Here is a 15968-nt window from a genome sequence, read left to right on the forward strand (position 1 = left end):
TGAGTTTGACACCCTTGTTCAAAAGGTTCTTTCACTCTGAACCCAAATGGAGAATACATGGAGAACATTCTTCAGAAGAGAGTCCAATCTCCCTCCATTCACTTGCACAGAAATTTCCATCAGCGTCACGCAGACTTTGAGAACACTCACTCTTTCCTGCTTTGTTTAATTGTTTGTTTCTAATGACTGCTTGTAATTCATCTGTCGACCAGTTTTGACCAACAATTCATCTGTTGACTGTTTTTAATTATTCCTAATCCTAAATGTTTCTACAGTTTCAAGTGTTATATGAACTATATTTCATCACGACAATAAATGGATGTTAAAAGCATGGAAACGCGTCACGGATTCTGTCCTGCTGCTGAGCCCCTCAGCGCTATAGGTTGCTGCTATATTCAACCTTATTTATAGGTCATTTTATTGTTTTTACACAAGTTAAACATTAAAAAGATAAAGAAAATACAGAAGATTTTATGTAAAATTACGGTTATAAACTGTATTTTATTACCAGAATATTGCTGTATTTTTTCAAGACATTTATTTTCTGTTATTTTATGGTATATTTCTGGCACCCCAGCTGTCGGAAAATTACAGTTTTTTACAGGATTGTTTTACAGTGCAGACTAATTCCACTAAATGTCTTTAGAGAAAATCCAGATTTCTTTACCTGTGAGAAGTGAAGAGAGAATGATCAGTCCCAGCAGACACAGATTATCAGCCATTTTCTGTTTCTGTCAGTCTTTCTCTTCATTATATAGTTACAGCTCCTCCTTTAATCATCATCAGCTCCTCCTGTGGTTGAGAACTTCCTCTGATCTGATCTGAGTGTTTAAATCTGCTAGAGTTGATATAGTGACACTTTTCCACAGTGAAGTGTTTCATCTTTTGAGTGAAACATGTTGTTCAGTGTGATAAAGTGCATATTGTAAACCACACTGACTCGACACACATCTGATCTGAACACAGTTTATAGGATATTCTTTTGCACACAAACTTGTGCATTACTGTTAGTTTCACTACTTTCTTTTTCATGCAATCAAACATTTGTGTCTTGCCTACCATGAAAGAGATGCTGAATATGTCTGCTACGGATAGTGAAGGGCACTTGTAGGCCTAATGAATCGTGAGTAAACTACATTTAAACTATAAACTACATAGAGCTGTTAAAAGGAGATATACATTAATCGACTAAAACAAAAGAAGAAACGAAAATGTCTGGGGTGTGTCGGACAAATGAATGCCTTTGACAGTACAGTGGAAGACTGTATGTGGAGAGAGTTGAACAGTATTGTTTAGCCAATGACATCGGGAATGAGAGAAAAGTTGCCGTTCTCTGTAATGGGGCGAAAACATACAACCTCTTGCGCAGTTTAACTGCACCAGTAAAACCAGCTGAGAAAACATTTAAAGAAATTGTTGACGTGTTGCAAATGCATTTGAATCCAAAGCCCTTGATAATCGCGGAACGTTTTCGCTTTCATAAGCGTAATCAACAAAAGACAGAATCTGTTTCGGAGTACATGGCCAAGCTCCGGAAGCTCGCAGAACACTGCCAATTCGGCGATGGGTTGTCTGATGCGCTCAGAAATAGGCTTGTTTGCGGTCTGCACAGTGAGAGCACGCAAAAGAGGCTGCTTACAGAGAGAGAACTCACTCTGACACGAGCAGTAGAGATCGCCGTCTCTATGGAGACAGCCGCAAAAGACGCGCTTGAATTGCAAAGAAAGGCTTCAGCTGAATCATTGACCATCAAGATGGCGCCGCGCATGGCAGCCACAGTGCTTAGCTCTTCAGTGTTTGTTCTGTTTTAGTTAGTTTTTCCTGTTTTCTGTTTTTCAAACACCATCAGTTTTACCAGGGATGAACTGCTGAACATTCAGCAGTACACACCACAAAATCTTTTACCGGATTTCGATTATTCAGACGTTTTGTTGAATGTTGTAGTCGGCGGAGCGGCAGCGCTGTTTAGACGCTTCAGGACGCGCAGACGGGGAAAGCGACGCAGAATCAATGGGGAAATCGCGCGGCGGCGGGACGTGCTTCTACATCAACGAAAGGTGGTGTTCGGATGTAACTGTGTTAAAGAAGATGTGCTGTCCAGATCTTGAAACACTCTTCATTAACTGCAAACCGTTCTATTCGCCGCGGGAGTTTTGCTCGTTCATTCTGGTGAGCGTCTACATTCCTCCGCAAGCGCAGGTGAGCTCGGCTTTACAGATACTCGCTGATATGATCACAGAGAGCGAGCAACAACACCCGGACTCTGTTCTAATCATTCTCGGGGACTTTAATAAAGCGATTCTCTCACGTGAACTTCCAAAATACAGACAGCATGTTACTTGTCCCACCAGAGACAGTAATACACTCGACCATTGTTACACAGCAATAAAGGATGCATATCACTCTGTCCCACGGGCAGCTTTGGGGCTCTCTGATCACTGTCTAGTTCATCTCATACCGACCTACAGGCAGAAAATGAAATCAGCTAAACCTGTAGCAAGGACTGTAAAGAGATGGACCACCGAAACAGAGCGGGCTTTACAAGCCTGTTTCAAATGGACTGATTGGAGTGTTTTTGAAGCTGCTGCCACCGATCTGGACGAGCTCACAGAGACTGTAACTTCATATATCAGTTTCTGTGAGGATCTGTGCATTCCTACAAAGACTCATTTATCTTACAACAACGACAAACCCTGGTTCACTGCAAAACTCAGCCAGCTCCGTCAGGCCAAAGAAGATGCTCGCAGAAAAGGGGACAGAGTCTTGTACAAACAGGCCAAATACACACTGGAAAAGGAGATCAGAGTGGCAAAGAGGAATTATTCTGATAAACTTCAGTTCTCTTCTAATGACACAGCTTCAGTGTGGAAAGGTCTGAAAGTCATCACCAACTACAAGACACCATCCCCCAGCTCTGTGGAGAATCAACAACTGGCAGACGATCTGAATGGGTTTTATTGCAGGTTTGAAAAATCACCATTAACACCTCCATCAACCCCCCTCTCCCCCACTCCTCCACTTCAGTTCAGTGAAGATGATGTGCGCCAGGTCTTCAGAAAGAACAAGAGAAGAAAGGCACCAGGCCCAGACAGCGTTTCACCAGCCTGTCTGAAAACCTGCGCTGACCATCTGGCCCCCATCTTCACACAGATCTTCAACAGATCACTGGAGCTGTGTGAAGTCCTCTCATGCTTCAAACGCTCCACCATCATCCCCGTCCCAAAGAAACCCAAAATTACTGGACTAAATGACTACAGACCTGTGGCTCTAACATCTGTGGCCATGAAGTCATTTGAAAGACTGGTTCTGGCTTATCTGAAGGACATCACTGGACCCTTACTGGACCCCCTGCAGTTTTCTTACTGAGCAAACAGGTCTGTGGATGATGCAGTCAATATGGGACTGCATTATGTTCTCCAGCATCTGGACAGACCAGGGACTTATGTGAGGATCCTGTTTGTGGACTTCAGCTCTGCTTTTAACACCATCATCCCATCACTCCTCCAGCCCAAATTAACTCATCTGTCCGTGCCCACCTCTGTCTGTCAGTGGATCTCCAGCTTCCTGACAGACAGGCAGCAGCTAGTGAGGCTGGGAAAATTCTCATCCAGCACCCTCACCATCAGCACCGGCGCCCCTCAGGGCTGTGTCTCTCCCCACTGCTCTTCTCCCTGTACACCAACGACTGCACCTCTAAAGACCCCTCTGTCAAGCTCCTGAAGTTCGCAGATGACACCACACTGATCGGCCTCATCCAGGATGGTGACGAGTCTGCTTACAGACTGGAGGTTGAATAGCTGGCTGTCTGGTGCAGTCTTAACAACCTGGAGCTCAACACGCTCAAGACAGTGGAGATGATCGTGGACTTCAGGAGAAACCCCCCTGCTCTCCCCCCACTCACCATCATGAACAGCACTGTGACTGCAGTGGAGTCATTCAGGTTCCTGGGCACCACCATCTCCCAGGACCTGAAGTGGGACAACCACATCGAGTCCATTGTGAAAAAGGCCCAGCAGAGGTTGTACTTCCTTCGCCAGCTGAGGAAGTTAAACCTGCCACAGGAGCTGCTGAAACAGTTCTACTCTGCCATCATTGAATCCATCCTCTGCACTTCAATTACCGTCTGGTTCAGCTCAGCTACCAAATCTGACCTCAGCAGACTACAGAGGGTAGTCCGGTCTGCTGAGCGAATCATTGGCACAACCCTCCCCACTCTCCAAGAACTGTACTTATCCAGAGTGAGAAAAAGGGCAAAGAAGATCACTCTGGACCCCTCACATCCAGCACACTCCCTCTTTGAACTGTTGCCATCCGGTTAACGCTACAGAGCCCTGAGCACCAGAACGACCAGACACAGGAACGGTTTCTTCCCTCAAGCAATCCATCTCATGAACACTTGACAAACACGGAACACACAACACTATTATACATCATTTACTTAAAACACTTATTTATATCTCAATTTGCACACATAACTGTACATACAATTGTCTATATTATATATTGTTTTTTTCCTTTTTTTGCACTTTGTCTATCTTGTATATTTATATATTATTATTTTATTCTCTTTATTATGTGTCTTGTCTTGTCGCTGTTACTCTGTTGCACTGTGGAGCTTCTGTCACTAAAACAAATTCCTAGTATGTGTAAACAACATACCTGGTGTAGCAGATCCGATTCTGCACATAATGAATTTTACTCTGGAGACAACAGGCCAGCTCCGAAACAGTATTTATTGACCTGGAAAACATGGGACACTTGATCAGAGAAACATCAGTTGCGCTAAATTCTTCCGTTAACACAACTATGACTGGAAGAAGGGAGAGAGAAAAAATGCGTCCTGCCTCGTCAGCGTCCACTCGCGCTCTGAGGCTGACGTTACAACAATTTGTTTAACATTGAGTAATGCATTTAAACCCATAAAATAAAGAATTCAAAATAAAATGACTTAATATATCACTGTGTCAATTGTTGTCTCAATTTGTATTATGAACAATGAATGATGCATAAAATGAATGTAAACATTCTTCCAAAGCATCACACACATTCACAATGACACTATAGAAGTGAAATCAGTGCATATGCAAATGCAAACCAATTAAATGCATTATAGAAAAAGGGGATAGAAAAATAGTATTGATAATATATTCAAATTTAGTCCATAACATTATAAACCGAATTACACAAATTCTATAATTTTGTACAATGAGTTAATATACCTGAAAACATACGGAACATACCTGGAAAACATGGGACACTTGATCAGAGAAACATCAGTTGCGCTAAATTCTTCCGTTAACACTGTGCACAAACCAAGAGTTAATTAGCTCCATGTGCGTCAGGCAAGAGTTGCATAAAACTTGCATAAATCGATCAATGCACAAAAATACGTTTGTAAAACAAACTCAGAACACGTTTCATTTTATATTTCATGAACTTTGACCAAATAAATAACTTTAAACATACCAACTATGACTGGAAGAAGGGAGAGAGAAAAAATGCTTCCTGCCTCGTCAGCGTCCACTCGCGCTCTGAGGCTGACGCAACTCACGTACTCCCAATAGGAATAGTGCGCAACACAGACAAGCGTCCCATACGAACAAACACTACAATGCATGGTTCCCACTCACAACAGTACATGACCCGTGCAAGAATCCAGGAATCCACACTTGAAATTAATTGACTTAAAATAATTAGAAAAATAGTTTTGGGAAGTTCACTGCATAAAAATAAAATATGATCAAATAAAATAAAATAATCTTTTTTCAACAGGCTACACTGGCAATAAAGCTCTTTCTGATTCTGATTCTGATTCTGACGTAAACAAATTTGCAACAAAGCTAAGTTACAAAATGTCGGTATGTTTCAGATGTGGTAAGAAGTCACATAATCCTGCTGAATGCTGGTTTAAAGACAAGGAGTGCAGACAATGTAACAGAAAGGGACACATACAGAAAATGTGTAAAACAAAACTAAATGAAAAAAAGAGAAGGACATTTGCAAAAAGAAATGCAAAGATAAATGACCTGGATGAGGCTGACTCAGACAATTCTGATATGGCAGGCTTCTCATATATTGAGCTGCATTCTCTTAAAGAGACAGATCGCAAAATTATCTGGGTGACTCCTATTATTGAAGGAGTAAAATTGAAGATGGAACTTGACACAGGATCAGCGTTGTCAATAATTTCATACAAGGATTACAAAGGCCATTTCGACAAACTGAAATTGAGGCGCCTGAAAAAGGGTGGAGTACCCTTATTTGGACGTGAATGGCTTAGAAGCATTCGGCTCAATTGGGAGTCCATAAAAGCCATGCAAGTTAACCCCAAGGTAACCACGTTTTCTATAAAAGACAAATTAGAATATGTGCTTGAGCAATCTGCACAAATCTTCCAAGATGGCATTGGAAAATTGAAGCACATGAAGGCAAGGCTTACTATTGAGAGTGATGTGCAGACAAAGTTTCACAAGGCACGCCCTGTGCCTGTCACGGAAAAGAAGGCTGGATACAGTTGCAAGTTAATATCTCTTTATTAGAGCTTCACGCCAGAAGAGGGTAGACAAAACACACAGCAGCAACACAGACAGCAGGAGAGGGGTAACACAGGGACTTCGATGGGCGGTGAATGTCCGTGGTGAATGATAATCCAAGCAGAGAGTCCGTGTGTCCGTGAGATGATCCGTGAATGTGTCCAATGCGATTAATCCAGAGAAACAGACAGGAACCAGGGAACAGCGACGAGAATCCAATCAGGAACAAACAACACGAGAAACAACGGGACAAAACACCAGGACTCCATACAACGATCTGACAAACATGAGACGAAAGACATGGCGTTATATAGGTAGGTGTAATGATCCACAGCTGCCCACACAGAACAATCAAGTGACACACCCCACAACCTACACACAGACAACAGTATGAGACAGCAGATTAGTGAACCGTGACAGTGCCATATTAAGTACGCCCAAAAGTGGAGACTGAGCTAAAGCGACTAGAAGACCAAGGAATCCTGTCTAAAGTAAGCTGGACTGACTGGGCCACACCTATAGTTCCAATTTTTAAGAAAAGTGGTGAGGTACGAATTTGTGGTGACTTCAAGGTCACAATTAACCCAGTCTTGCAGGTGGACCAGTACCCATTGCCTCGCATTGAGGACATATTTGCGTCACTATCGGGTGGACAGCGTTTTTCAAAAATCGATCTGGCCCAGGCGTACTTACAAATGGAGGTAGAAGATTCTTCAAAAAAAGTACCTGACAATAAATACACACAAGGGTCTCTTCCACTACAACAGACTCGTTTTTGGGGTGTCGTCAGCACCAGCGCTGTGGCAAAGAGCCATGGATCAACTTTTGCAAGGGATTCCAGGCACACAGTGCTATTTAGATGATATTATAGTCATTGGCCACGATGATGACGCCCACCTAGCAAACCTAAAGGCTGTTCTTGAAAGGCTTGCGGAGTATGGACTGAGGGCAAACAAAAGCAAATGCGAATTTTTCAAAGACTCAGTTGAGTACTGTGGACACCAAATTGACAAGGATGGCCTTCACAAATCTCTAGACAAAATCAACACTGTTTTGAGGGCACCAAGGCCAGATAACGTGAACCAGCTCCGTTCATTTCTTGGACTTGTGAATTATTATCATAAATTCTTGCCAAATCTGTCTACAGTGCTCCATCCACTGAATGCGTTGCTACAACGGGAAAACAAATGGATGTGGTCCAAAGAGTGTGACACGGCTTTTAAAGAAGCTAAAGCATTGATTACTTCAGAGACTGTGTTAACAAACTATGACCCTAGTCTCCCCTTGCGTCTTGCGTGCGATGCATCGCCATACGGAATAGGCACTGTATTGTCTCACAAAATGACTGATGGATCTGAGAGACCGATCACATTTGCATCTAGGTCCTTGACTACTGCAGAACGCAAATACGCCCAGATCGATTGAGAGGCTCTAAGCTTGATATGGGGAGTGAAGAAGTTTAATCAGTACCTCTACGGAAAACACTTCACTCTGATAACTGATCATCAGCCTTTAGTAGCTATTTTCAGCCCCAGTAAAAGTGTTCCGGTGATGGCAGCAGCACGACTACAGCGTTGGGCATTATTTCTTGGTGGTCATGATTATTCAATCGAGTTCAAAGCCACAAAATACCATGGCAATGCAGATGGATTGTCACGCCTTCCTCAGGAAAAACCAGAGGAGGTTGAGAATGACAGGGATATGTTTCACATCACTCAAATGGAACCCCTGCCTGTCACGAGTGCTCAAATTCAACGGGAGACAAATCGAGATCCTGTATTGGCCAAGGTGTTTGATCTGACCATGAAAGGATGGCCAGCTAAAGGTGATCCCCAGCTACCTGACTACTCAAGCCGTCGTGAACAACTTTCTATAACACAAGGATGTGTCATGTGGGGTACCAGAGTGATCGTGCCACCCAAGCTGCGTGCCAGGGTACTTTCTGTCCTACACAAAGGACATTTAGGTGTTGTTAAAATGAAAAGTCTGGCAAGAAGCTATGTTTGGTGGCCTGGACTAGACCACCAAATTGAAGACCTAGCTAAAACATGTTCTGGGTGTCAACAGATTCAACGACAGCCACAAGTAGCCCCTTTGCACGTGTGGGAATTTCCCACCAGTCCCTGGCAGCAAGTCCACATTGACTATGCAGGACCTTTCCTTGACAAAATGTTCCTGGTATTAGTGGACGCATATTCAAAATGGCCAGAGGTATTTCTGGTCAAAAATGCTACGTCCACAAAGACTGTTGAACTGCTTCACACATTGTTCTCCCACACTGGCTTACCAGAGCAGTTGGTCAGCGATAATGGTACCCAGTTTACCTCAGAGGAATTCCAGGCATTTGTTAAGGGCAATGGAATTTAGCACACTACATCTGCTCCTTACCACCCTGCAACGAATGGCCTGGCTGAACGCATTATTCAGTCCCTGAAGCAGTCTCTGAAAGCCATGGGAGGAGAAAGAGTACCACTGCAAGAAAAGATCGCAAACTTTCTCTTGGCCTATAGGAACTCAGCTCACTTGCCCACAGGTCAGTCTCCAGCCACACTCTTTATGGGAAGAAGTCTTCGCTCACGTCTAGACTTGCTTAAACCTGACTTACGGCGACATGTGCAAACCAAGCAGTGTAGCCAAAATCCGAAACGATCTGCACTCAGGGCCCTGCAAGTTGGTCAAAATGTGCTTGCTAGAGATTATAGACAATCACACCCAAAGTGGCAACCTGGTACAATATTGTCTAAGACTGGACCTCTCACTTACTCTGTACGAGTGGGTACTAACATGGTTTGGCGTAGACACATTGATCATTTTTTGGACGCAACCACAACACAGGTCAACTCTTCTAAAAACACCACAGAGGGTGTGGAAACCTCACAATGCTCGGACGAGTATGCCCTAATGACAGCAGAGGCTCCATCAACAGCCACTGAGGTGATTAGACCAGAAATTTTGGAATCGTCCCGCTTATCATCTCTTCCCCAAAATGTGGAGTCCAAAGAGAGACGTTATCCTGAGCGTGTTCGTAGACTGCCTAACAGGCTGGACTTGTAGTTGTATACATGCTGGTAGATGCCATAAAAAAAGCAAGAGAAATTGTTTGAAAATAATGCTCATAATTGTTGACATAGCTCAATAAGCTGTTTGCTGTTTTGCTGACTTGTAAAAAAAAAAAAGATAGAGACTGTTCTGTATACTGATGTTCTTTGTGTTCAATGTAATTCTGTGCACCTTGAAGTGAGTACATCAAGGCTGGAGGGGAGGAACTGTTGTGTATTGAGTCTTTAACTAAAAAGGTAATTCTGCATTTGTGCTCTCTAGTGTTGAATGTAATAATTGCAATTGCGCAGTAAAGTGTTGTTCAAGCTAAGCTCCGATCTAAGTGCCTGTCTCATGTTATGTAAGGGCACAAACATAACAGTGATAAAGCTGGTTTATTACCTTTGTAAGGTAATTATCATCATCAGCTCCAGTTTGGTCAAACAGAAAGTATTTGCACACACTACATAAGCGTCTGTAAAGAAGGGAGTGTGTTAAAGTCATTAGTTTATCAAATAAGTAAAAAATCGCTACTGTCTCTTGCTTTGGCTACCGTTTATAGACCGCCAGGACCTTATGCTGATTTCCTAAAAGAGTTTGCAGACTTTCTCTCAGACCTATTGGTCAACGTCGATAATAAGGTAATAGATCCTCTTCTTAATATTGTTAATTCATCTTTATCACTAGGATACATACCAAAAACTTTTAAGATGGCTGTTATTAAACCTCTTATTAAAAAACCACAACTTGATCCTAGAGAATTAGTCAATTACAGGCCGATCTCAAATCTCACTTTTCTGTCAAAAATACTAGAAAAGGCAGTTTCATCACAACTATATTCCTTTTTAGAAAGAAATAGTATCTGTGAGGATTTCCAGTCAGGATTTAGACCGTACCATAGTACTGAGACTGCTCTCATTAGAGTTACTAATGATTTACTCTTATCATCAGATCGTGGTTGTATCTCTCTATTAGTGTTACTGGATCTTAGTGCTGCATTTCACACTATTGATCACAATCGTATAGATTTTAAAATCTTGCTAATTACTTGCAAAGCACTAAATGGTTTAGCTCCCCAGTACCTGAGCGAGCTCTTAATACATTATAGTCCTTCACGTTTATTGCGATCTCAGAATTCAGGCCAGCTGATAATACCTAGAATATCAAAATCAACTTTCAAAAAGAGGGTTGATTACAAATATTGTCATTCATTGCAAGTTGTTAATTGGTAGTATTTGAGATTTACACACTTCAAACGATTTACAATGAAGAATATTTCCTCAATCAGCAAACAAGACTCTTGGTCTTTCACCTACCTACTGTGCAGCCTTCCTCTCTTCAGTAGCTGCACCTTCCTTCTGATCAGTTGGCCCATATTGAACATTATACGAGTGTGACACGTCAGACCCGTTACACGCTACATTAGCATTTCGCTAGCTTGTTAGCTTGTCATCTGGACCACAAACCGTCCTTTTCTTTCATGCACTCCTTTTTCTACGACTCGAGACCATCAAACAACTGTGGTAAGTTGGATCACTCTGCAAACACGGTGAGTCATGTCATCCTTTCCTTCTGTTGTTACTTGCACTGCCTGTCACATGCATAGTATAGCTCTCTCTGTCAGCGGTGAGATTTACACATGTAAGGGAGTGCAGGGAGAAAGTCAGGCTGACAGAGAGAAACTCTTACACCTAGATATTATCACATAGAGACTGTGCCTGTACCCCGAATTAGTAAATACTAAAGACTTCCAAACCCATTTAATGGTAAAAATTTAATTGATGTTCAACAAATAAAAAATAGAGATAATAATGATAAACAAATGATAAAGCTTGGATTGTTAAATATTAGATCACTTTCTTCAAAAGCACTTATTGTAAATGATATTATCACAGGCAATAATCTAGATGTGCTGTGTTTGACAGAAACCTGGCTAAAACCAGACGATTACACTACTTTAAATGAGTCCAGCCCTCAAGGTTATGATTATCGACACAATCCTCGTCAGAAAGGCAAAGGGGGAAGTGTTGCTGTAATTTATAGTAATATTTACAGTATCAGCCAGAAGTCTTTCAAATATAATTCCTTCGAAGTGATGGTGCTTTACGTAACATTATGTAAGTTGACATTTGTGCTGGCTACTGTATACTTCTGCGTTTCCAGCTCGACGGGGAAGGAGACATTAACAGACACTCCACGTCCTGAGTTTCTGACCTGATGAGGAAAGAGACTACAAGACAGTTAAGGTTAAGCTTTCGCGAGCAAAACCTTTTAATATTGCTTCTAGCTGCACTCCAGCTGCAGAAAGGGCCCCAGCACTGAGGGACTTCATCTGACCTCTGAAGGACCTCTGCATCAGCAGACATTGCCTGTACCACACGGCTCCTCAGCGACGCAGCCAGCCTGCAAAGGAACCTGAGAAGATTCATCTGACCCAGCTGCCCAGTCCATCCTAAAGGACCCTCTTGGTGCAACCGAAGTTCAGCATCCTCCAGCCCAGCGTGGCACGATTACTGGTTCGAAACTCCATGCCCTCCCACTCCCACTCCCACAGTCTGCCTCATCAGCGGAAGACGTCTCTGCTGCCAGATTAGTATTCTTGACTGATGCCCTGTATTACAAACGGAGGAGGGGTCATCTGATACACTCATAACCACACCTTAAGCGGCATGTGATCAAAAATCACCAATGAATGGAGTAAAAATCACTACAATGGACACGTCCAGCATCATCGCGGCCTACACTGCGTACTACGGGCCCATTCCCTTCTAGAGACCCACCGCAACTACACTGTCCCACATCACAGCGCATGATGATAAGATAACATAAAAAAACATAACCAGAGGAGACATGCAAGATAATAATAAAGAAAGAAAGAAAGAAAACACTATAATGTTGTCTGCAGCTTCTGTTGAGTTTTTGTTTGGGATGGTTTACAGTTTGTTTCTCAGTTGATAACAAGCATCGGTCAAAACTGAAGCCACATGTTCAAAACTCTTCACACATTCAGTCAAACAGAAGTCTGTGTGGACTGAACTGTCAATCATTTTTCATTGCTTTCACATTCAATGAGCCCCAAAATCCATGAACACTTTTGTCATTCATACTTCACCATCTGCAGCAGATTGATCTAACGCTAACACACTGCTTTAAACTGATAAAAGCTCAGATCAGAACGATGATAAACTCTGAGCATTTCTGCAGGAATTATATTGAAATATAGAAAATCTTATCAGAAACTGAAATAATAATCATTTGACCCAGGTGTCCTGCTTCAGTCTCATTACAGTGTTTTAGGCTTGGAACTGATTTTGTGTGGAAATATGGATCAGGTTGTTGGGAAAGAGGAGTGGAACAGAGAGGAATTGCTGTTATTGCTGCTTTAGTAAGACGCTGCTGCATCAACAGTTGAACATTAAATACAATGGAAACTTGATGTCTAAAGTCACTGAAAGGAGCCTCTTAGTGTCTAAGTATCTTGAACTATTGCAAAGACTTTTGTATGATACTAAATGATGTTTGACCACACTGGTTATTAAAGAAACCCACTCCATCAGTCTAAACTGGGTTCAGAGATGATCAGTTCTGTGTGGGTTCAGATCTCAGTTCCTCTTCTGTCTTTAAGCGTGTTTCTTTATTAACCTCTGTAACCACTCAGCAGTAACATGTTTCCAGACCTCAACAGTGAGATCACACCTCTGAACATACCACAGAAACCATACGTATAAAATTAGACAAAAGGTCATGCAAACACTAGAACTCAAAGTCAGAACACAAATAGGACAAAAGAAAAAGTGGAGAAAGCCTTTATTTGATTTGCATATTGCTATGTTCTCCAAAACAGCTTCATTCTCTTCATTATATAGTTACAGCTCTTCCTGAACTGAGTGATGACATCATGCTAGAGTTGCTATTTATTGACTCTATACCACAGTGAAGTGTTGCTGGATAACACCGCTTCTACCCGGTGGTTGAGGCGTCGACATCAACTATGAAGGGCTTCTCTGGGTCAGGGTGCACGAGGAGCGGTGCGCTGGTGAAGGCTTCCTTGAGGGTGTTAAAGGCTTTGTTGGCTGTTGGAGACCACCCTAGTGAAAAAAAAGTATACTTTATTGTATTTTAAATATATTCCCTTTTTCTATAGTACACTGCAAATATACTAACAAAAAATGTACTATCATTAAATATATAAAAAGTATATTAGTATCATATTTTCACAATGCAACTTTTAACACACTTTAAAATAATTGTACTTTAGTATATTTTCTAAAAATATACTTGAAGTGTAAGTTCAGTTTATTTTTTAAAAGTGTATTTATTTGCACTTTCTAAAAATATATTTGAGATATATTTTAACTGCGCTGAAAATGATCATTGTAACAATGCACTGAAAGTATATTTTAAAAATACATTATTTAATATCCTGAAGTTGTAGTGTATCTAATGTTAAATTTGAGTATATTTTTTTAAGTTTACTTCTTCATCCTTGGAATTCATTATATTACTTGTGCTATTTATTTCAGTATGAATGCATTACAAGCCCATTTAGTATATTAAGTGTAGTCTATACAATTTCCAAATATGTGTAAATGTTTATTAAGTTTACACTGGCAGAATCATTTTACAATCGTACCCACAAATCTATATTAAACAACACACCAGCAGCACAAGTAATGCGAAAAAATATGTCGAGTGGTTAAACTTATCGGAATTCAAATGTCTCTTCAACTTGGTCTGTGACCAATCAGATTTTGTTGCTCACTGCCTTCAGCCAATCAGAGCTGCTGACATCACGGTCCTCGTCTGAATCCCCTCGCTCAGGTCACTCAGGTGAAGTATAATGTCGCAATGTATACTTATTTAATAAAACACCGAAAGCGCAATACATCACTCAATCTTGGGGATTTTGACCAGTTCAATCAAGTGACATCGCAGCCTGACCGTGATGGCGACGACAAACGGCTAATCTAATGGTCTAAGCGATCCTGAAAGTACGGTGGCCCAGTAGTGCACAACACAACGAAATTAAAAAAGCAAACATAAGTTCACAACACAACGAAATCGAGACACAACACAACAGAATCGAGCCACAACACAACGGAATAAAGCCACAACACAACGAAATCGAGCCACAACACAACGGAATAAAGCCACAACACAACGGAATCAAGCCACAACACAACGGAAATGCTCCCGACCACTAGGGGGCTCTCAGAGCTCGGTAAAGTTAGTTTTCCTTGCCACTGTTCTATAGAGTCGGCAGTAATATCAATACCACGATTAGTTTAAACAGTATGTAACCACTGCATATCGACATGAAATATTAATTCAATATCACCTACGTGCAAAATAGCTTCATATTTAGGCCTATACTTGTGAATGATTTGACGCGCTACCACGGCGCATGATGAAGGGAACGTCTGCCAATCCCACTAAGTGGTTAAAACGTATAATTTGTGTTCATTAAAATTACTTTTAACATTTAAAAACAGACATATTCAAATTCCAAAGCTTGTCAGTATTACCAACAGGAACTAACAACCTTTGGAATTTGAACATGTCTGTTTTTAAATGTTAAAAGTAATTTTAATGAATACAAATTATACGTTTTAACCACTTGGTGGAACTGGCAGACGTTCCCTTCATCATGATTCGTGGTATCGCGTCAAATCATTCACAAGTATAAATATGAAGCTATTGTGAACGTAGTTGATTTTTAATTAATATACCATGTCGATATACAATGCTTACATACTTAAAACTAATCATGGTATTGATATCTTTGTAAAACTGTCGACTTTATAGAACAGTGGCAAGGAATAGTAATATTACCTAGCTCTGAGAGCCCCCAAGTGGTCGGGAGCATTTCCGTTGTGTTGTGGCTTGATTCCGTTGTGTTGTGGTTTAATTCCGTTGTGTTGTGGCTTATTCCGTTGTGTTGTGGTTTAATTCCGTTGTGTTGTGGCTTGATTCCGTTGTGTTGTGGCTTATTCCGTTGTGTTGTGGTTTAATTCCGTTGTGTTGTGGCTTGATTCCGTTGTGTTGTGGCTTGATTCCGTTGTGTTGTGGCTTGATTCCGTTGTGTTGTGGCTTATTCCGTTGTGTTGTGGCTTTATTTCGTTGTGTTGTGGCTTGTTTCCGTTGTGTTGTGAACTTATGTTTGCTTTTTTAATTTCGTTGTGTTGTGCACTACTGGGCCACCGTATGAAAGAACCGGAGAAAAGTGCTATTGGGAGGTGAGTTGTAGTCTACCAGTTAACAAACTTTATTTTATTTTCTTTAACAAATGGAGAGTGATATTTCGGCTTGATATCTCCTTTTTGAGTTTTTGTGTGGTGGTTCATGGCACATGTTTGTATGCAGCACCAAAACATTCATATGATTGGTCAAATCGGG

General features: G+C 41.4%; 2 protein-coding genes across 6 annotated transcripts in view; one reads left to right on the forward strand and one right to left on the reverse strand.

The window, feature by feature from the left end:
• The window catches only part of LOC125247003, a 537225-nt gene that overhangs the window by 472585 nt on the left and 48672 nt on the right, over positions 1-15968 (reverse strand). The window contains exon 1 of one of the 5 annotated variants that reach the window (XM_048158178.1): positions 668-822. The exons of the other annotated variants lie outside the window; for them this stretch is intronic. Coding sequence (XP_048014135.1) covers positions 668-722 — 55 coding nt within the window. The 5' untranslated portion in view covers positions 723-822. Of the gene's footprint in view, positions 1-667; positions 823-15968 lie in introns of those variants that run through there. 5 annotated transcript variants of the gene reach the window in all.
• The window catches only part of LOC125247564 (CXADR-like membrane protein), an 824350-nt gene that overhangs the window by 355708 nt on the left and 452674 nt on the right, over positions 1-15968 (forward strand). The window lies entirely within an intron of this gene.

This window comes from Megalobrama amblycephala, linkage group LG1, assembly GCF_018812025.1.
Source record: "Megalobrama amblycephala isolate DHTTF-2021 linkage group LG1, ASM1881202v1, whole genome shotgun sequence".
NCBI lineage: Eukaryota > Metazoa > Chordata > Actinopteri > Cypriniformes > Xenocyprididae > Megalobrama > Megalobrama amblycephala.